Source organism: Manduca sexta, chromosome 17 (genome assembly GCF_014839805.1).
Source record: "Manduca sexta isolate Smith_Timp_Sample1 chromosome 17, JHU_Msex_v1.0, whole genome shotgun sequence".
Classification (NCBI taxonomy): domain Eukaryota; kingdom Metazoa; phylum Arthropoda; class Insecta; order Lepidoptera; family Sphingidae; genus Manduca; species Manduca sexta.
In genome coordinates, this window is record NC_051131.1 from 3298007 (window position 1) to 3321223 (window position 23217).

At 35.6% G+C, this 23217-nt stretch overlaps 1 protein-coding gene across 1 annotated transcript in view; it reads left to right on the forward strand.

Annotated features, from left to right (window-relative positions):
* Positions 1 to 9420, forward strand: part of LOC115442325 (mitogen-activated protein kinase 1) — a 43134-nt gene extending 33714 nt beyond the window's left edge. Inside the window, exons 7-8 of the mRNA XM_030167329.2 lie at positions 3242 to 3430; positions 4776 to 9420. Of these exons, the coding sequence (XP_030023189.2) occupies positions 3242 to 3430; positions 4776 to 4895 (309 nt within the window). The 3' untranslated portion in view covers positions 4896 to 9420. The remainder of the gene's footprint in view (positions 1 to 3241; positions 3431 to 4775) is intronic.
* The last annotated feature ends 13797 nt before the right edge of the window (positions 9421 to 23217 follow it).

Below are 23217 nucleotides of genomic sequence, written 5' to 3' on the forward strand. Positions count from 1 at the left end.
GAAATTACGGGCTTTCTAATTGAGACGCTTTCTTAGCCGTTCAAGTAAAAGAGTCAAAAACCCTATATACCTACACGGCTTTCAAAGCTGTCTTTTAATAAGAACGCCCATAATTGCAAAAAGACGGATTTACCCCCGTTGACGGTATTTTGCTACGTGAATGTCTCGTTGGGTTTACAAGTATTTCCTACTCGGTACCATTGTATCTCTCCATCAGTTCATGAATAAAACACGAAGTTTAACGATAGATTAAGTGAGTAGTGGATGAGTGAATAAATTGTTTCTAAGGCGTTTTCTACGCTCCAGTTAATGGAAAACTTTGTAATGATTCGGGTGCCGGGCCGTTGTTCCCTCATTCTACTGTTTAATTGGAATACCTTCCAATTGTCTGAATACCATTGCGAAAACTTATTATTTAAATTCTTTGTAGTGGCTTAATAATTGTAAATAAAATACAAAAAATATTCTTCGGCGAAGAGCTGGTGTTTTCTCTCGCTTTTTTACTGATATAGGTCTTAATAACGTCCATGTAGTAAGAAATAATTACAAAAACGTGCGTGTAAGATATGTTTTCATTCTGGTGGTTAATTATCCATTATTACACTCGTCGTGGTCCAAAATATATCAGTGGAAACAAAGCGTATGTTTTCGTACAACTGCTATTCATATATAAGAAGAGATACAACTAAATTCTCCAACGGTATTCCCTGCCCACGTGTTGAGAGAAAGCGGATGTATTATATCATGGATAGGCACACTTCCATGATACATAATGACTGTCAATTTTAGTAATCCAACACAGGGCTTATACCATCAGGGTCATAACTGTAAATCAATAAGACGATAGCCCATTATCCAATGTAGATATAAGTAATTGTATCTAATTTGAACAGTATGGTTGTTTCATATTTAATAACCTTACAATCATTTTGAATATTAGAAAGTTTAAGGTCATAATAGTTTTTAGAATCAAACTAACTTTTGCTCGCGGCTTCGACCACGTGACGAAGTTTTCCGGGATAAAAGTCCCGCTATATATTTTCCTGGAATAACCTATAACCTTTCTAGGGTCTTAAACTATCTCCATACCAAATTTTATACAAATACGTTTAGTAGATTTTGAGAAAATCGATAACATACAAACAGACACAAAAGGGGACTTAGTTTTATAATATGTATAGAATATAGATAGCATGGATAAACCTATTATTCTAGTTGGTTACTGCAATGGTAAAGAAGATAGCCGTAGACCTGTGTTATTAGTTTCCTTACGTTTGATATAGCGACAGGATCGAACACACACACGAAACTTTTCTTTCTCTTTCGATTCCTTTATTCTCTTTTTCCTTTTTTCCAAATAAATCTTCAATGTATCTACGATTTTTTCTAGCATTACGATTATAAAGGCGCTTTCAATTACCATCAAAATTACTTTTTATACCAGGAACTCGATAAAAACATCAGACTTCTGCTTTTTTAAAATCTATATCTAGACTTTCTAGGTAAATATACATAATATAGATGTTTACTTATTTCGTAACACCGAAGGTCGTAAGACAATGACTAATTGCAACATTTTCCGGTGACGCGGTAAAGGGCGACTGAGGTCAACCGCTAATTGTCTCAGGTGACCATTAAAGGCCACTGTCAATACTACCTACATTATATTTAGAGGCAGTTTCTTTATGAGCTGTAGAATCTGCTAAAAGAAAAGCCATAAGAATTGGCGAAAGTAAATTTGTTATGAGTTTGCTTGTGGTAAATTAATTGTACACAACGAAATAGATTTAAAAAAAAATATTACGATTCCTTGCCTCATCTGTTTACATTCATTCTATATATATATATATATATATATATTATTTCATAGAACGAATGTATGAGACCAACAAAAAAAAATAGAAACAGAAATTTTAGTGACAATATTTAGTATAAACTATTTCGTTACGTATTTATTTTGACAAAGCCTGTCTAGCAACAGCCGTACATAAAGTGTAAGACGCGTCGCGTGTCGGCGCTTGGTCTGTGTATATCCGGTTTTAAACAGGCCGGTATAATGTATCGACTGGGATGACCATCTCATGTCAGACGACATTCTGGACACCGATCCGCTCACCATCAGGATCATAGGATAATGAGATCACTTTACTGAGCCCGTAAAAGAAGCCATAGTTGCCATAATACAAACTTTCAATTTTGACAAAAGTATGTTTGTTACCATCAATGTCGTAATTGACTGGATAACGAAAAAATATCTAGCCATTTTTCAGTTATCTTTTTTTATTAGGTGTAATTGGCAAGTCGAAAGGAAGGCATAACATGACATGATTTATTCGGGGTTGTTTCGCGTGGAAAAGGCTTCCGGAAACAAAAGTATACTTAATAGTAAATTTTTTGTGTAGCAACATAGTCTTTATGGACTATGTTTTTCTGTGTTTTTTACCTTCCCGAATACATATTTACAATATTAATACGTTTTTATGCTACTTTTTTTCTTTCTGTAAAGTATCCAATGTAGCTTCATTCCACTTAAATCCACGTAGAACATAAGAATAGGCATGTCATAGACAAGATCTCATAATTTAAAATTAAATCTCCCATGAGTAATTAATAAATTATTTAGACCATTCCTGATTACCGATCCTCATGTTAGGTTCGTCTCCGCGCGCCGTGTTTTTTTAATCTTACCACGGCAAATGCACGCGAGGGTACAAAGGCTTCAGCAGATAACGTCGCCAGACGCTGAGCGTCAGAGCTGAGTATCTCTTAATTGTCTTCGCAATATACCTGCATGATAATAAATTGATATCGGTAGGTAAGTGCCGGAATGAGTGGCGTTCTTGAATTGTGTTTATGGTGAATAAAGACAAGTATCTTTTGCGAAGTTTTTGTATGAAATTTTAATAGTAGGTATAACTATTCCAATACTATGTTTTACTCGAAACAAAAGTGACGCTGTAAGTTCCAGGGATAAAAAAAAATATTTATGACAATCCAGTATGTGTATCTATGTAATTTTATCAAAATCCGTTCTTTGAATTTTATGTCTATACCTAACAAACATTTTCAAAAACTTAATAGGATAGATGTACTTTATATATTTAAATATACTTTGTTTATTTCTTGGGTATTAGATAGCTGCAGACTACTCGAGATTAGGACTGGTGCTCCCTGGAGAAAATTTTCGTTCTGCAATAGGCTGATTCAATTGATATATGCCTAACTAATATGTTTGTTCCAGGCGCGCGGGTATCTAGAGTCACTGCCGTTCAAGCCGCGCGTGCCGTGGTCAGAGCTGTTCCAGGGCGCGGATGCGCGTGCGCTGGACCTACTGCACCGCATGCTCACCTTCAACCCGCACAAACGCATCACCGTAGAAGAGGCGCTTGCGCATCCATACCTCGAGCAGTACTATGACCCTAATGATGAGGTAACGTATTTTTATTCTAATGGAGTGGGGTTGCCATCACTACCCTAACTGAAGCGTTGACAATGGTGCCCAGGTACAACAAACCCTGGAGCGTTGTAGAACTGACCATGACCACATTTGTTTTCGTAGAGCCAAATCGACACATTTTTTACTCACGATGATGAAGTGTATATTTAAAAAATGAGGGAGGCTTTGTGAATGTCCCAGCTCTACAATCCGGCAACGATGTATGGCAACCCTATGCTAGAGTAGACTGAATTTCATAACTAGGACGCTAAATTCAATATTGGGTGCTGTGTGATATATTATGTTTATTTTTATTCTGAATTCGGTGAAATAGAATGTCGACGATTAAGCATGTATATATGAGCGTTTCTAAATAGTTCCAAAAAACATAATGTAAGCATTCTGGTTGATGAAATAAAATGATTTAGACTCCTTTAGATACGTTGCCAAATGAAATAATTTTCAAATAAAAAAATATATAAATCAAATTTGACTAAATAAAGCTGGCTAGTTATACTACGCTACTTTTTATACAGAAATGAGAAATCTCAAAATATTACAGAATAATGCTAATGATTCACTAACGACTACGGGAGGTACCTTCAACAAGGATCCCGGTAAATTAAACAGTTTTTATGAGAAATATTTATGTAGCGTGTGAAAATAACCATCATACCTTAATTATGCGTAGGGTCTAGCGTCAAAAGACGGTCATTTTAGAGCCTGCCAAAATGTTAATGAGAGCCTAAAGAGCTCTGCGTTGAGGTCTAAAGGACCCTTTACGCGTGTAAACAAGATTGTTTAATTTTGAAAACAACAGGTGATTACACACTGTTTTAACATTAGAGATATAGTGTTGAAATTAACTTGATTACATATTGTGCGGTGACGCTCTGCATGTGCTTGTTTTCCATTCTCACCGCGTCGTATCTCAAAAAATGTAGTTTAAAGACGTGAAATAAAAATTATCTATTACGGTACCGAAATCATGTGCTATTGGGGTTATTTAGAAAAAAATAAAAAACAATATTGTGGCGTAAAAAAAATTAGAAGTACTTACAAATGTTTTTTGATCGCTGCAGAGAACGTAGCGAATATATAATCTGATCAGATTCATAGTTCACTCAATTTTCATGCAGCCCATAGAGCGTAACATTTTTTTTTCACATCACTTAACATTCCTTAATATATTCATGAATGAAAGCAGTAATTTGCATAATTTTCATATTCATGTGGCGTCGGGTCCTTGAAAGTCATCTCTATACATGGGACTCACTTTCTTGGAAACGCGAGGGAAACAAAAATAATGTGAATACTGAGTGTTGTGTATTGTCGGCAGCCGGTGGCGGAGGAACCGTTCCGCTTCGCCATGGAGCTGGACGACCTGCCCAAGGAGACGCTCAAGCAGTACATATTCGAGGAGACGCTACTGTTCAAACAGCTGAACGAGGGCGCGTAAGCCGCCGCGAGTGTCGCCGAGGGACGGACGCGTGCGAGCCTGTCATGCCACCTTAAAATGTTAGCTAGTTTCGTGATAATTTCAACGATTACGTAATTCCCATATCCCTTGTCAGTGTTTTATCTAATCAAATTTGCTTCAAGATTAGCAGAATATGAGTAATTTTAATACTTAATGCATGTCGTAACGTTAAGGATTTCGTGTGCTCGACATTTGTAGGAGACACGCTCGCACGCGGAGCAATCTTCGGACTAAACCGTCGGCTTTCAACTTGTCACGTATTCAGTGCATGTAGTCGGTTAACCAAAGCAAATAGTTAACCATGATGTATTCATTAAGTATTGACGGAGCGACGGCTCCGGCGTTTGTTTTCATTTTAAACCGTATGCGTAAGTGACTGGAGTTAAAATTGTATGCATTTTCATCGAACCAGTTTCGCCGTAAGCGCGTAAAGCTTTTGATGAGTGCGGCCGTACTGTACCGCACGCCGTCAAACCTATCGACTATTGCATATTAGGTCTGTGTTCTCGTCTGAATCATCATAATGACAATATTTTGGAACACAACACCGAAAAAGGCGGTCATCGCTATATTGTGTTGAACATTCTCTATGTATTATGTAATTAATTATGAATTGTTTATATATTAAATACATTAACGGTACGACTGGGTCAGAAGTTAGAAAAATGAGTATACATTCATTAATGAGTAGCGAAGTATAGTATGGTAGATAGGTTTTTTCTGAAATTTATAAATGTTAAACATACCTAGTCTTACAATTTCTGATATGGAACGTTCTTGTGCGGTGACGTTTGCACGAATGTCGTATCAATTTCACAGTATTAGAGAGCGGGTCGACGTCGCGATGTTGTAATTACTCGCGATCTCTCACCCGTCGGCCGCACGGCGTTCGCCATCACACACATGTCGAATGGATTATATGGATAAGAAACGAGCGGCGTATGTGGTTATGTCGAGACGTAATGGGGCGCGAGTAATAGAAACGGCGGGGAGTCGACCGATATCGCTTGCCCGTGAAGTCAGCTCCACTGGCGGCCGCGCTCGTGCGGACTCCAGGTATATAGTGGCGTGGTACCACTTGTGGGACCACGCCACTGCGACAGCTTGTCACCACGGCGCCACGCCAAACGACAGGGGCCCACGTACGATGTAAATATTTCTTACATTATTTAATGTATTTTGAAGTGTCACCGATTAATTATAATGTGAAGCACTGTTATTTCCGACGTGTTTGATACTCGTAAGGTATTTCCAGTAGGTGCGAGCGGCGCGCGTTGGGAAACTTGAGCCTCGCAATGTTTTGTGTAATGGTCAAATTCTCGTCTTCCTTATATTTGCATGTTAGCGCACAATACTATTTTAGAATAGTTAATTCTTCATATCAAATATTTAATGTGGTGTTTATAGATTTAAAAAATACGTTGATATAGTTGTGCGGCTATCGATGTGGTAGTGTCAAGTTTTTCAGCGGACGCGCCGGTGCAGTGGCGGGGGACGGAGTGTGTGTGGGGGGGTGACACTAGAGAGGGCAGGAGGAGTGGGGATAGTGTTGTAGCGCGCGGGCTCGCGCCACGTGACTCGGTCTAACCTGTTGTTACTTCATATGTCTACGAGATGTTGTTAGCATGTAAGCCCACGTTCCCGGTGTCGTATCTAGTGGGGACGTTTGATCTATTACTGTACTAAGACTTGAATAACGTTGTTTGTTGAAGGTATCTAGGAGTTCGTCATTCAATTTTAACATTACGTGTTTTCTTTAGACTCAAAAGTAATATTGTGACGTTTCGAGATCTCTCGGGTTGGTTGTAAGTGTAAAAATATACTGAATGTTATCGCTTTATCCGTTTAAGGCTGCAGTTCAGGTCATCCAACATAATGGTGACGATGGCTTTTGAAAATTTACAATTCGTGTGCGAAAATGTGTTACGATGTTTTTGCTATGAAACTGCCAAAACTGCAGTCTCAGGCCAGTTTCATACGTAACTTCAACCACATACAGATAATGTCGCGATATTGTTGCGACACATGATTGCTCTCGACCACATATTGCGACTAACTTCAGTCGTATGCCCGAAACGGATCCATTGCGGTTGTAGTTTGAAAGTGGTACGTGTGGAACTGCCCTATCCCATGACACGTTCAATACATTGTCACCACATTATTGACGTGTTTATCAAACGTTTCCGCTACAACATAATTAGAAACTTTGTTTCGGGTGTATAAGGTGACCATTTATACATTTCGAAAGGGACATTTCCGGTAAATTTTTGTTTTCTAATGACTTCTGGGCATCGAGCAGTGGCGAAAGGTTAAATGTTTCAAAAGGTAACCGATGCAAAAAAAAATGTATCGCGGCCAATTTAACAAACTTTAATAAAGCTAAAAGGAAAGGCTTTAGGAAGCGGGTTGTCTGGACGTTTCGCCGCTGGCATCGACCTCAGAAAAAACGGGATAAGAACGTATGCATTTTTATGGAACGATCCATTGCGGAACAATGGAACTGTCCCGTTCAAACGACACGTGTGGTCACCTTACATAACACACGCCTATTGTACAGTATATTTTAAGTTTTTCATCGCTTGTGACAATTGTAATTTCAACTGTATTAGATTATGATCAGCGACTACTTATTAAAAAGACAAGCGCTTATTTATTTCGACGTGTTTACGTGTCTTTAAGCTAATGTCTTCTCAAGTGGCTTGTTGGTTAGTTCGTATTTACAGTCTTGTACGAGTGGCCAAAATAAGTCTTAAAAATATTAAAAATAAGATGCAATACTCAACTAACACGGCAAAGTGCTTAAACTTAAGAGTCAAGATAATAAAACTTATTGAACGGATACTAAACTTATATTCGACTGATCCTGACGTCTTCCTACTTAATATTTTAACATTTGTTTTTATTAAATCTATCGGTTTAGACGTATTATTTCTAAATACGATATAACTTAATAACATAACTTCTATAGCTCGGGGCAATATCGGCTTACCGCCGTTCCTACGCTCGGTTGATACGTATGTAGTGGCTTCTCCGCTTGCGTATATTTTTCAGAGGAACAGTGTAAAAAGCCTTATAAACGGCTTCTGATATTAACAGTATTTATATTAGCTATTGATTCATTAAATGGAGACAAATATGATTAAAAAAATAACATTGTCAAATATTAATCCGCTGTAAAGTGAGTGCATACACTAGAACACACATAGAACATTTATCATTGATTGTTGATTTTACGAGTGTATCGGAATTGCAATGCATTTTTGGTTACGGACGCGCATTTAACGAAGTACCATGCCGTCGTACATTGCAAATAAAACGTATTCTGATGACATGTGATAAGTTTTCAAAAACATCTCAATTCGCCTAATTGTGTGTGTACAAATTCCTCATGACTTAAATCGTTGTATTTGTCATAATTTATTTTATTATACATCTATAAATTCTTACAATAAGCAAGCCATAGCATAGTTTTTAGATTCGCATCGCTGCTTTGTTGTCGAGCTCTAAGCCAGAGTAATCGCGGTAATGCACGCCGTTTAGAATATCCCGTGCGTACACATTGCTTGGCCAGCGTGTTTATGTAACAGCTGTTATATAACTGCCTTGATGGCGTAGTTGTACTGCATGCGCGGTACGGCAGCGGTCCTGAGTTCGAATCTCGGGTCCGGCAAAGTGATATTTGGGTTTTTCTGCTCAGTATCAGCCCGGAGTCTGGAATTTGTACCCGATATGGCGATAGACTCGGTCCTATCACATCATGGGATGGAACGCTTGGCGAAAAGTGGGTACCCTGGTTACGCCTATACTCCTTCGGGGATAAATGCGTGAGTATTTTTGTTTGTTCGTTTGTGTTTTATGCAATTATGTTAAATCTTAACTAAATTTCACGAAATATAGGAGTACGTAGAAAATGGGGATTTTTTATTACCTAAAGTTTTTGTCTTTTTTTGTTTTGTGTCTGCTATTATAAATCAATATTGGCAAAATCATCGATAACCATACGGGGACAAAAATAATATTGAAAAAGAAGAAGTAACGGCTAAATTAAAGGCCATAAGAGTTGCCACAAACGTCCCAGTTTAGGCGAAAATAATGATCTAAGTGACAATCAATCAAAAACTGTTCGTAAATAATGTAATTCCTACCTACCAAATTCTTTAGACGATGTTAATCGATTTTGGCCACTTGCTTCAAAACTTCTGTATCCGATCATTCATTCGCAGTTTAACTGAGACAATAGCAACATTGCCAATGCAAGAGTTAAACAGCGCATGATCGTCGGCTTTAACTGTAGTTATGTTAGTACAACACGATACTTTCCGGCGCCGTTCGTTCCGAACGAGCCGCGAACCCTCAACTCCGCAACATCCACCACCACGTATTTATTGTTAAAGTATGAGTGTTGCCATATTTTCTTAAGTCATTATGTACAAATTGGATATTGTAAGATCATTTGTTATCTGTCAACAGTTGAATATTACGAAAATAAATCAAATCAAAAGAGGTGCTTGGTTTAATTTGTCGCAAACCCCCGTTATGGTCCAGGAATTCCCATTTTTTATGTGATTTATAATGCAAAAGGGACTTTGCCGCGGTTGGAACGTTGGTAAAGATTGCCTGAATGAAGATTTAAAGATAGATCCCGCCGTTTCACAAAGGCGTTTCAGAACAAAGAAAATTAAGGTTTCAATTAGACTTAATTTCCGCGCAATTCTTTGCGAGAACTTGATTCTGGTTTGTAGTATAATGTTAGTAAATGTTTTATCATAAATTAAAGTTGCCAGTTCACTTTGTTATTTGTGAGATATTTTTCTTAATTACTTTGTTTATTGTGTTGTGTAATTAGTAAAATAATTTCATAAAGATAGTAACATTAACTTTTGTAAAACTTAATATTGAGATAAATTACTTACATTCTCAATGTTAGCGCTCTATAATAAATATTAGTACAACCAAGAATTTTGGATTCTAAATTGAGCACGACGCTGGATAGCACTCGCAAGCCTGAGGGTCGTAGATACCCAAGACTTGTTCCTACAATCATTAACTCTAAAAGAAAACAAAAAAAAGTACGTACAAAGACATTAAATATAGTTAGTTATAGACCGGACATTAATTCTCAATTTGTAACCCAAAAGTACCAATTGGTAATCTTCATCTTACTTGCAATGTCCTTCTGACAAGATCTCACGTTCTTAAAAATAAAATAATATGCTAAGGTGCGCATTAAAATCACGATATGGAAAAAATAGGAAGTATTTTACGTTGGTCTTTTGCTATTTCACGGTAGATTGAGTAACCATTGCATGTGCGCAAAATTTACAATGACAATATTTCCAATGCCCGCTCTTATAACGATGTGTATAAATGACATATCCCAGCAATAAGTCTGTCGTTCGGATATGTCATTACCATACATATTTTTATTTGATATTAGCGTAAATGATGATAGAAAGGCGACTTGGTTCCAGTCCCTACCGTGATGTTAATAATTCTCATAATATTCTACTCGATTGTTATTACATTCCTAAGCGACAGTAATGAGATGTGATGTTGGCTGCCCAGACGAATTTCTATAAATAAATGATTATCACCGAAAATGCTGATTACAAAATTACAGAAAAACAACACAGGTAGGTAACACGAACATCGCACTCTGCTGCAACGAATAGTTACCCTGTCTAGACGCCTTTGATGAAAGTATGAAACTATTTAATCTAGCTGTATAATGCAATTTAGTTTACACTATATATAAATGTACTTTTAATAGTAACAATAAAGGCTATAAACATACAAATTTAATCAACCCGCATCTATATTAATGGAATATGAAAAATAAATACGTATAAAACTAGAGTTCGCTCTTTAATTAATTGAGCGCATGTTTGCCGGCTCACACCCCTGGGAGCTAATAGCGAGTAATGAAACGGTCTGCGACTATGTTTTAAAAAAACATTTTCAATATCATTCGAACTCCTACAGTTACGATAATATCCCATTACAATAGAAAAATAGAGGATTTTATTGGAAACGTAATACTGATCACTACACAATGAGAAAATAATTGCGCGGTCCGTCATCTGGTATAATTACTATAGCGTTTCAATATAAAAAAAATACGAAACCAATTTGATACCTTCTCTGTGTTCCTTCTCACGTCTCATTGTCCTTTTTGTTTACAGGTATGTATTATAAGTATATTTTAAAGGTTTCATTACCGTGTTAATAGTAAATGCAAAACAGAGCTGGCGAAATCTTTCAAACCACGATGCCAATAGTTTTTATACATGTATTTAAATACTGTGACCTTTTAAAAGCAATACCTGCGTTTCAGGATGACTGATGTATTTCAAATGACATAATAGCCAATCAGGTGTGGTTTGGAGTTGCCAGGCATAATATAAATATAAAAGGATATTTAAAAAAAAATACGCGGTCGTCTGCCCAAATTAAGCTGTATCCGGTTAACCGTTAGCTGAGTGGAATGGCGTCCAGGTAGAGTATCGATTGACTCGCTAGTAGTAGGATATATTTTATATCCGCCGGAATAGCGACCACCGTATACAAGGTGTAAAATCCTGCCATAATGGCCCACGTAAGTGTGTCGCGTTCCGGGATCAGCCTGTGTATATCCGGTTCCAACAGGCCGGTACAATTGTGTCGACTGTCAAGACTCGAGGAGTAAACATCTCTCGTCAGTCGACATTCTATTGGACCCCACTCCACTTACCATCTGGTGCAATGGAGTCATTTTGCCGTGCCTGATAAATAAAAGAGGAGATTATAACTCGCTAGTCAAGACAATTATGCCGACCTATTCGAAACCGGATATACGTACACCGGCTGATCTTGGAACACGGCACTTTTATCTATCGACGTAGACCATTATAGGGAGCCTTACGTACATGTGTTTGATTGCATGATGTGATAAAGGTAAGCCTATTGCTATATCGAGCACAGATTCCAGACTTCGGACTGGTACTGCGTAAAAATACCCAATATCATTTTGCCCGACCTGGAGATCGGGCCCTAAACCTCCTAATGCCGACTTCATATTATAATATAGCCAGCCATATACTACGCCAGCGCCATTCCATAATTGTCTATTGATATTTTTTTACTTTCAAGTGAATATTTGTGGTATCAGGTATACGTATACAGTTTTAAATGAACTTTGAACTCTAATATTTTACCACTCTATGCAGGGAAACTAATTATATAAAAAAATTGTGTCTTTTACAAGTAATATTTTTAAAATAATGTAGCCTTAAATAAAAATCACGTCAGTTAATATGATTACAATTTGACCATCATCAGTGTTAACAGTTTCGGCATGTCATTAAGCAATCGAAGCATCTGCCGCCAGCAATTGTTTACCAAACTTCAAGTCAAGAACAATTATAACATTAAAATTTCCATTAAAATACAGCTAAGTCTTAAGCGTTCCGTAACAGTGAAAGTTGTTTACCAAAACGTAAATATTTTAGTAACTTTATTATTGGTGGAGAAGCAGCGTAGCTTATACAACACACGGTGTTTATGAAAATTTATTTCCTTTTATTATTGCAGTGTAAGAAGATAAACAAGATTGTCTTTTCTTTTTATAAAATAAATATCGTCTAAAACAAAATTGCTTTTCCACACATCGCAGTACACGTTAAATACATGAAAGAGGATTTTATGTGCACTGTTTAGAACTGATTCGTACATTCTATTGTTACCTTCACTGACAACAGTCGCGCTGTGTTTACAGATTTATTTCTAACGTGGGTGGCGCAGTATAAATCATAAAGCATTTATCTTTCAGACGACATACGTATGATTTCTCGCGATCTCAATTTAAAGAGTTAGTTGTGAATTATCTGGCCGACGAAGAGATTTCCATCGCGGCGCTCGATGTCGTATACAAAAGTCTAGTTATGTGCCATAATTTTATTAGCCGATAAACAACACTGTGACTTCAAACAGTATTGTGTTCAATTATATATAAAAAGTCAGATATATACATATATTACGATCTTTAGCAAGTCATAATTGGGTATTGCGACTTAATGCGTAAGTAATGACAACTGCGGGTCAGTGATTGCAATATTTGCGCTTCACAATCGAATAATCCTTGCGCCTACAACACTGCAAGCTAATAGTCATTTAAAGCAAAAATTCCATGCCTCAGCATCGCATTGATCTAGGGCAATGTAAGTATGAGAGATCATGTTTAATTCGTATATTGCTTTATTCATAAAACATAAAATTGTTGGACAAATTGTGAAATGAATAAATATATAGTATTTATTTACAAAAATTAAATCAAGTAAATATAATTCTGCATAAAATATAGTATGTAATACGTTTAAATGATAAAGGCTACAAAATTATTTTCAGTAAAAGGAGAAAGTAAGCGCGGTCAAGCATACCGCACCGTGCCGCGATCATTAAGGTAAGTAACAAAAAGGATTCTCTTATATCTCTAAGGGCCTTGTACCTCCTTATATAATATGAGCCTATTTACCATAATAATATATGACCGTCTATGAACGTAGCTGTTTCAAATTAAAACTAGCTTAAATTTATATTATTTCGCTTTTACAGTTAACATCGCCCTCCCATCTTTGCTTAGACAGGGCAATATTACAAAAGAATATTATGTTACGTTCACAAAAGTATGGTGTATAAATCTCTTATGAATAACGAGTATTAAATATTCATTAACAAATCTCGCGCCTTTACAACGTTGAATAAGGCTCGCAAAGTTTGTATTATGTAGCGCACCACAAGGGCGAATGTAACACGTGTTTCGAAAAATGTATTTTATTTATTCCATCATAGAATCCAGTGGAGCGTAGACATATAGTTTTCCTTTAAATCTCGCGTTACCTCGGGCGTATACTTTCACACTCGGATTGAATTTTCAATAACGCTGTGATCCGATGGCTGTTGCTACGCGCTATTCACTCTGTAGCCTCGTAGCACTAAAGTGCGGCGTAGACTTGAGCGGTTCGCTTATTAGGCGGACTCGACGCTCTGCGTTCATTTATCGCTTGGCTTGTTCATAATTACTTTAATGTGATAAATAATAACATTTCGCCTGAATCTCGTTGAAATGAATATTTTAAAGCACTTGGTTGCTGGTTAAATTAAATACTGGTTCCGGTCAATTCTTTTTCCATGAAAAATAAATTGTGAAGTAACCAATTTTAATAACTTTGGTGATGTCATTATAGTTAATTAATTATACCTATTCATAGACCGCTTTTATATTACAATTATAACCACAATGGATAACGTAACATTATCAAGTCCTTCGAAACATTAAAAACTAAATGATGTACGAAGTATAAAAGTTTTCGTAACTAAATAACTATTAAGTACTAAAATATTTCTGTTGCTGCCCTTGAAATACAAGGTAAACAAACACCTTTCGCTTCCATAATTACCTTTAATTTATGCGCATAATTCAGCATTATTTGAAATGGGTTGTTAAGCCATTTTTCTGCAAAATAGGAGATTTATGAAGCATAAACTAGACGCGGAAATAACACGGGTAACATGTTATTTTGTGTAGGACCCTAATAACGATTGTAACATGTTCGCTGTTGAACAGATAAAAAAACAGAATTCGTTATACAGCCTGGCCAATGTTAATGGAATCCCTCCCTACACGCTTTTCATTACGCATTTTATTTTACAGTGTCCTTTAGCTTTACGGTTAATGTGCTACTTACATACATACATAGTATCACGTCTCTATCCCATAGGGTAGGTAAGGTAGGATAGGGTAGGCAGAGACTATGGATTGCCACTTTGCACGATTATGACTATTTAATTGTATGATAAACGTGTATGTGTTCTTAATAGGGCTCAGTCCAGCAAATGTGTCACTCAATGGTTGTACCGACGTTTGAAAACTAGAATTATCGGTAGATTATTACCCCCTTATTCATAAACGTTTTTTATCTAAGGACGGAGTAAAGCTGTGATAACAAGCCTGTTTCTCAGTGCCCAACGGCACTGAGAAATAGACATAGGGCCGTTGTGATTGGTTATTATTGTTGTATTTCAATATTAGCCAATCACAACGGCCCTACGTCTACGCACTGCGAAGACTGCCATGCTGTCAGCACTGAGAAACAGACTTGTTATCACAGCCTTACTCGGTCGTTAGATAAAAAACGTCTATGAATAAGGGGGTTAGTCTTTAGAAAATAAATTGAAGTTTGGGGTTGTAGGATTTCATTCTTATTTTCTCGTATGGAACTCAATCAAAATCTTTAAGTACACAATACATATTGGTTTTTGTGAGGTTATCGCTCTATATCAGCCATAGGTACACAACCCTTTTTTACCCGGGCTAGATTAAGTTGTCTTACTCATAGTGCTGCGGGCAACAATGTAAATCATTGACCTATTTAGTTGTCGAAATAGGTAAAAAAAGGTTTACCATTTTAAAAAATTATTGATAATTATCTGAAAAAGTATCATAGGGTTTGCACGCAAATCTGGCGACTTTAGCAAAATTTCTTGTGTTAGTGAGATTTTTTAAATCAAGTGGTTGAGGTTAAGTATACCGGATGATTTACATAATAGATCCAGTAGGCAAAAGCAGTTTGATGTTTAAACTAACACAAAATTATTACAAGTGTTAAAAAAATCACTGATATATCTTTAAAGCCTACTGGTATAGAATTACCTAATTAGAAACGGAAGACTATATAGATTTAGAAATAACATGATTCATTAATTTTATAAAATAAGTCACATCAATAATCCAGCTATCATGTTAACTACATTGTCTAATTCTAAACCATATTGTTATGGAGAATAATTCTTAGAAACCTGTAAGATAGAAGCCACGACTATTATGAAGTACTTAACTCAAATGGGTATTGATTTAGGACCTCTTTGTTCCTCATCTTATCAACCAACGTAGTCACAGGTGCAATTGGCTTCGTTCCATACCTATACATTCAATAAGTCCATTCTAAACATAAATAACGATATATAGCTTTGCGAAAATCGCAGGACTGGCAATCCGAAACACAAACGAATCGCTCTGCAATGCAACACTCATATTTTGTGTAAATATGCGACGTGCTTTGCATATGAATGATATGGTTGGAAGCTGCAAACTCTGACTACGATATTGCATTGGTATTTTTAGGTTAAGAGCACAATAGGTTTTCTGGTTCACGTAGTTGTCGTTTGTCTCATGTCTAGACGTTTACGCGACACCATGTTATGCGAATCCAATGTGCATTTGTCGTGCGCATACTTCAATCACCACAAAATCTTGAGCAAAAAGGAAATGCTTATCACTTATATCATTAACATAAAATACTTTAACAAACTACTTACTGCATCAGTGAACAACTTCCTATCGTTTAGTAAGTGGAATGGAAGGAAAACTTGGTGCTTTTAAAATTTTCATTTGACCTATTTCCAAACTAAAAGCTATCGATGAAAGCAGCATAGAGGAATAAGCTTTGTATAATACAAAATGGCCGGGTGACCGACTAATTACGGGAAACCTCTATTGCAAACAACGGACAATATTTCGTCCGCTGTTTGTTGTTTAAGGTTCGCGTTCCGAAAAGGGGTATAATCAAGGTATTTTCATGGACAACAAGCGGGTAAATTTTAATTAGGCGTATATTAAGAGTTTTATAGGTGGTTGTCGAGTAATTTATATGGCGTGGCATAATTAAACGGGATTACGGACGTGGGTTTTCCAATTCCTTTGTGACGCGTATTGGAACACGGTTTAATGAAAGTGCCCCTTGTTTGGAGACGCTCCAACGTGGCCTTTTTCTTTTATTTTAGTTTTATTTCGCTTTTAATGTATTCTCCATATATGTGCCGTGCCTATTTTGCATACCTTCCAGCAAATATTCATAGATTATTTTTCTTAGTTAATGATGATTTGAAAGGAGCGATTATTAAAATTCGGTACATTCATGATTGAAGCTATGTTCACTTTGAAGTTTGGGACGAGTAATTATTTTATCGGGGCAACCAAAGAGAATAAATTATTTGAACATAATATGACGATGGCAATAACTAGTAAGGGATGATTAATAACCAATAGGGTATTATAGTGTATGTGAGAAAAAATCCAAAAATACATAAATAAAATAGTTTAATCAATAAGCAATCGTTTACTATCACGATGACGTCAGCAACGTGGCCTCTGGCGTTTTCGTTTATTTATGCGGGAAATTTAAAAATATTATATTTAAATGTATTTTAATGGCAGTTATTGATTGATTTTTTTTTATAAATTTTCTAGTGTTATTTTATTACCTTAAGATTAATTTGAGACACATTTAAAAAAAGAGTGGAATACCCTATTTAGATTATCTAAGAATAAATATAATAAGATTACAGTTTACGTGGAATTTTACCAGTTTTAAACACTAATAATTGGAAATTGATTAAACTATTTATAACATTATCTCTTTGTTGTGACGGGAAAATAGAAATAAATGTCTGATGAGATTTAGTGTATTTTTATTGCTAAAAGGAATAAATGTACCTAAATATAACGTCAAAGGTAAACGGAACAATTTTATATGTTCAATCTACTATAAAAGTCTTACTGAAAGGCATATTTAAGCACATGTCAGCTTTTGAAAAATGGCATCACCTCCGCTTTCTGTCGTATCACATGCCACTTTAATACACGAGAAGTTAAATATTTCTAGAAAGATGAGGCAAATTAAAATATAAAATGCTACACAAATATACATAACAAGAATAATAACTTAACAAAAGATGAAATAAATAAATATCTAAACTAGGTATAATTTTTTTTTATACTCTTCCGAATAAGTTGGTATCTTTAAATGTTTTAGCAATTGTTAAGTGAGTTATTTAAATTTTGTAGAATTACTACCGACGTGCAATTGTAATTTGTAATGGGATGGGTTTTTCTAAGAATCTTTTTAGGTTTCTCACTCGTACATAAATAGTTCGTTCTAGCTCTTGGTCTCTCGTGGCTCGCCGGCGAGCCAAGACAGCTACATGACATTTGCGTGTGTCACGGGATTATAACCTTATATACTACATAATAAGGTTATTTTTCCGTCACACGCGTAGCTGTTTGACAAGTCATGACGGGCTAGATTCGTTTTCCATATGAGGTATATTTAGAATTTGATAAATATTTTGTGTCTATTTTGTATCTTGTGAAATTTTACGTACCTACCAGTGACGAAGGTTCCATATAACGGGATTCCTACCGGCTTGCCTTTATGTAGAATCTAATTATCATTAGAACGGTTTGTAGACCGCAATCATACATATTAGTACCTACCTATATGTTTTAGGGTTCCCTTTTAGAAAATGTCACCTTTCGCCACTGGTACCTAACAACTCAAGTAGTTATCACTTTCATTCAGTATTTATACTTTGTAATACGTACGAAAAAATAAAAATACTTCACTTAAGTACAGTAACTTTATAACATATTTGCAGTTCATACTATAATATCATATTCAGTAATAACTTACGAATAAAAGTCATATTACTGAGTGCTTTATTCTTAAGGTCATACGATAGAAGTTATGAAAATAATATTCGTCTGCGAAACATTGCTGACATTTTTGTGCGTAATACATATTTTATTTTCCTTAATTTATAGAACTCTTATTTTTTTAAGGAATATTTGATCAAAGTAAATACTGTCTAACTCATCAATGTATTACAAGAAAAGTATTTTTAAAATAGCAAGCAGTAAGTTTTTTCGAATTGATTGAATCAGTTTGTAATTGAATATTATTATTCGATAAAGTCGATTTCAATTTGCCCGATGCGAATCAAATCTTTGCGACTGGGTGGGTCGCGTAGCTCCGTGCTGATTGAATCGACTCGCGTTTAAATTATTAAAATATTCATACACATCGCACCCTTGATCGTAAAATAAATTTCAAACTATTCCATTTTCGAATGTTTGCTGTTCTTTTATCAAATTGCGGTAGTTTTTTTACTTCAACGCAATTCTAGAAGTGCGTTATTATTTGGTTAGTTGATGAGACTTCGTAAAATAGGCCAAAGAAAACTCAATGATAGATGTAGGATAAACGAGGATAAACTTGTTTCCGTGACGTTTGACAGATTTCGCACTCCTCTGCGCTGTTCTGTTATTAATCAAACAGAAACTAGCGGTTGCAGTGAAGCGGCAAGACGGATGGCTCGACGCCCACTTATGGATCACCCACCTAACTTAATGGTCCTTGACCAAATTGTATTTAGTAGATGTAATTTTAATGTATCCGTACATAAAACAATACGTCCGGTCTATATAATGTATGTATTATGAAACTAATTATGACTGGGTTATTTCATCTTAAAAATTACACATCCCAGATGTCGGAAAGCGCGTAAAGCTGTTGGTCCTGCCTCTGATCTTTCTCTGGTCATGTCGGATTTGCCGTCTCACCGGACTATGAGGGTGAAGGAACAGAGAGTGCACCTGTTTATTTCGCACACACTTGTGCACTATAATATTTCCTTGGCTGATTTCCGTTGAGATCGGCCGCCGTAGGCGAAATTCGGCTAGGAAAGATTCATTCTTTTATTGAGCAAATTATAATTAAATCCCTTAAACAATTTAAATTTCCAGTAAATTAGAAATCCATTTCGTCTAGTACAAAATGAAACTAAGTACACTGTGAAGTAAGTATCATGCAATGAAACATATACTTTGCATAAAATGCCATTTTTATAATAAAATATTTTTATGTGCAGAAATGGTCGACACAAAAGCTCTGTCTCGTCCCACACAGTTAACTGCGTATTCTAAAGCGATTGTAAAGGATTATTACATTATTTATTTAGTTTATTTAATGGATATTAGAAACTCTTCTCTCTTCGTCTAGGTGATATATTTTTATTAGATAGATGCTACGAGCGCGGTGTCACCAAGTTTAAAAATCCGCTTTTTCTTTCCGTCTGTTTTTCGAGCTTGGTTTGTACCGCCAGGTGTATATTTTAGACACAGAACATTCTTTCGGAGATATCTTAAATAATTTTGCAAATTCATAGGTTATGAAATGATTTATTTTAATCCGTAAAATGTTATACATTATTTAGATTCCGTCAATATTAACTCTACCACCAGTAAAAAAATATAAAAACTTTATTAAATATATTACAAAATTAAACTTTCCCATAAAATATGTATCTTAACAAATTAAAACTTAGTTATCATTACAATCGCCGAGGCAAGTCAATTATCCCAATTGTTTTACCCTCGACGCGACGTATCGAGCAGAGGCTCGGGGCGATACAAACAAGAGGTTTTTAATTAAAATCGTTATAGGGCCCGTGTCACCGCGTGTTTCTTCCGCGTGTTAATTAATCTTCGACGCCCTTATAATGTGTTTGATAATACCTGATAATTTTACATGCTCCTGGAATATTCCGCCGAACAAATGTATTTGCGATGTATACTGAAAAGTTACAAAAAAATGTCGCGCTGTTTGTGAATATGTCTTTTGATAATTATTGGTTAATATTATCTTTCTATGGTAATTTAGCATAAATTTTGTTGTATGAGTTATTACCTATATAGGACCTGAAACAGTTGAAGCTACGAAGCGTAAAATAAATCTGCCTGTCAATCTTGTTACGTATTCAAATGTTACCTGTAATTCAAAATAATTTGAATTATCTGATTTTCTTTTAGATTGAATTGGCCTATGTAAAATGACGCTTTGGGTTAGCATGGAATTATTTAAAATTTGGAACATGATTTTGCTACCTCTTGAGCGGTAAATTTAATTCTTCGGTGCATGAAAACGCTTTGTGGACCAAACTTAAAATAATACGTAATATAAACTTACTTAATTAAGTTTCAGATAAGGAAAAACGTCCCTTGAACTTAAGTCCCGAAGTTCCCGACTAAGGTACGTTAAGAGACGTATATTTTAGATATTTTTTTAAAGTTTGGTACACAAAACGTACCTACTTTTGTACACAAAGTATTAACCAACAATAATGGCTCAGGTATGTCGTGTTCCGGTATCATCCTGCGTGTATCCGGTTATTATATAGTCAGCATAATTATTTCAACTCGCGAGGAATAATCGTCTCACGTTAGTTGACAGACGTTCTATCTGGACCCTATTCTACTTACCATCAGGTGCAGTATGGAAATTTAAAATTTAAAATTTCGTCATATTAAATTTTAAAGGCCGAAATATCCATGATTATTAATTATTTTTACGTTTTTCTTTCAACTGCGAGAACTAATCACTAACTAGACGTGAATTTAAATTCTTTACTTGCCAATACTTGTTTAGTTACCCAGATTAAAGGTGAAACAAAATGTATGAAAATGGACCTTGAGGTATCGCCTTAAAACAAACTTCACTATAGAAATTAAATAATGTAATAGATTCTGTAAAAATGTTAATGGTCTCTATTGTGCGTGCTTGTGAGCTTCATAGTGTTTAACTGGTATATTGTTATTTCGTAGAGCGCGCGACATTAAACAGGAGTGGAGCTAGCCCGTAATATAATAAATTACAATTTAATTAACGTTTTATACTTATTATCTCATTTGTTAGATGTTATTATCAAGCTTATTCGCCGAGCAGCGTCGAGATTGAATTTCCAAGAATTTCTTCTCTCCGCAAACGAAACTGCACGTTGCGGGCTCGTTGCGAAATGGCTTTTAAAATTGTTCGTAAACAATACGCGAACAAATAAAATCTTCTACAATAACGGACTTTCCAGAAAAATATATCATTATAAGCGGTCCATAAACGTGCTCTGATTTCTTTCCAGAATTTTCGCATTACATTGAGTTTTAGATAATCACGGTCATGAGTCATCAAAATTCTCATCGACTTTGTTATCTCCATTTAAAGATTGTCGATGTTCCCACTTTTTACATAAAAATACTTTAACCGTCTTAATTCATTATAAATTAATCTTTAATTTACTTAATACAAATTCATTATAGATAGGTAGAGGTATAATTAAACATCAATCAATTTTAAATAGCTATAAGTACCTACTCCGGTCTCTCAACATTAACTTAAAAACTATACCTCCCAATAAATAGCAGAATCTGATGTGTCTATACCTACATTAAAAGAAAAGTAATGAAAATAAAGCGAGGGACTAGAGAAAAAAAATCTGCTATTTTTATTCTTTTCTCTTAGTTTTTTTGTTTGTGAGGGTTAGCACACATGTTAGAAACAGCTAAACGGATTTTCATGTAGTTTTCATATGTGAACAGAGTATGATTGGGAGCAAAGAAATCTTTATTTTATTACAATCGGATATTGAAAAATCATCATGTTTTGCTCATAAAAGGTGTCGATATCGCACAAAGGCTGTTCGATATGTATATTACCCAGGTACCTTGACAAAATGTCCTACTACAAACATTAACGCTAACCAGTAACTTTATGTATGGGAATAAAATATTCTAGCGGTAGACCTACCTCTGTCTTTTCTAAAAAATGATGTGTGTATGCTTTGTTAATTATCGCTTGCTTTAACGGTGAAGGAAAACATCGTGAGGAATCCTGCATACCTGAGAAATTCTCTATAGGAATTTTCGAGGGTGTGTGAAGTCTATCAATCCGCAATAGGCCAGCGTGGTGAACTAAGGCCTAATCCCTCTCAGTAGTAGAGGAGACCCGTGGCCAACACTGGGACAGTATATAATACAGGGCTGATATTATTAGACCTATCACAAGGATATGTTATTCCCATACATTTTTTGTTTTGTATTATCGTTAAAAAACAATTGTTTCTACAAAGATAGATATTTTTTTTATGCGAGCACGGGAAAATTACTCCACTGCACATGCTTGTAAGTTGAGGGGAGTTCAATAGAATATCGACTGATAATGAGCCCTTGACAATCACCACAATAGGGGACCGGTCTATGCTTGATTTTGTACATTATTCTATATGTAATGGTTAATAATACGAAAAAGAAGCACTCCTGCGAAAACTGCATAACAATTGGTTAAAAAATTAGCGAGTAATTCATATTTTAAATATTGTAATGTGCAGAAGTGGGCGCGATGTGGGGGTATCGCTTCATCTCTTTTTTTCGCACGCGGCGTAATTCCCGATGACGTCACATGTGGATATTTCGTCTCTTTTCTGTTTCTTGTTAATTACCCCTTCCACCGAAATTCAAAGACTTATAACTTGTTGATTTTTTACCGGATTTTAATAATTCCTTCTGTGTTATAATTTATATTATGTAAATATTTGATAATAGTAAAGAACAAAAATGAGTCCGGTACCCTATTATCCCGGCCTGTTGGAACCGGATATA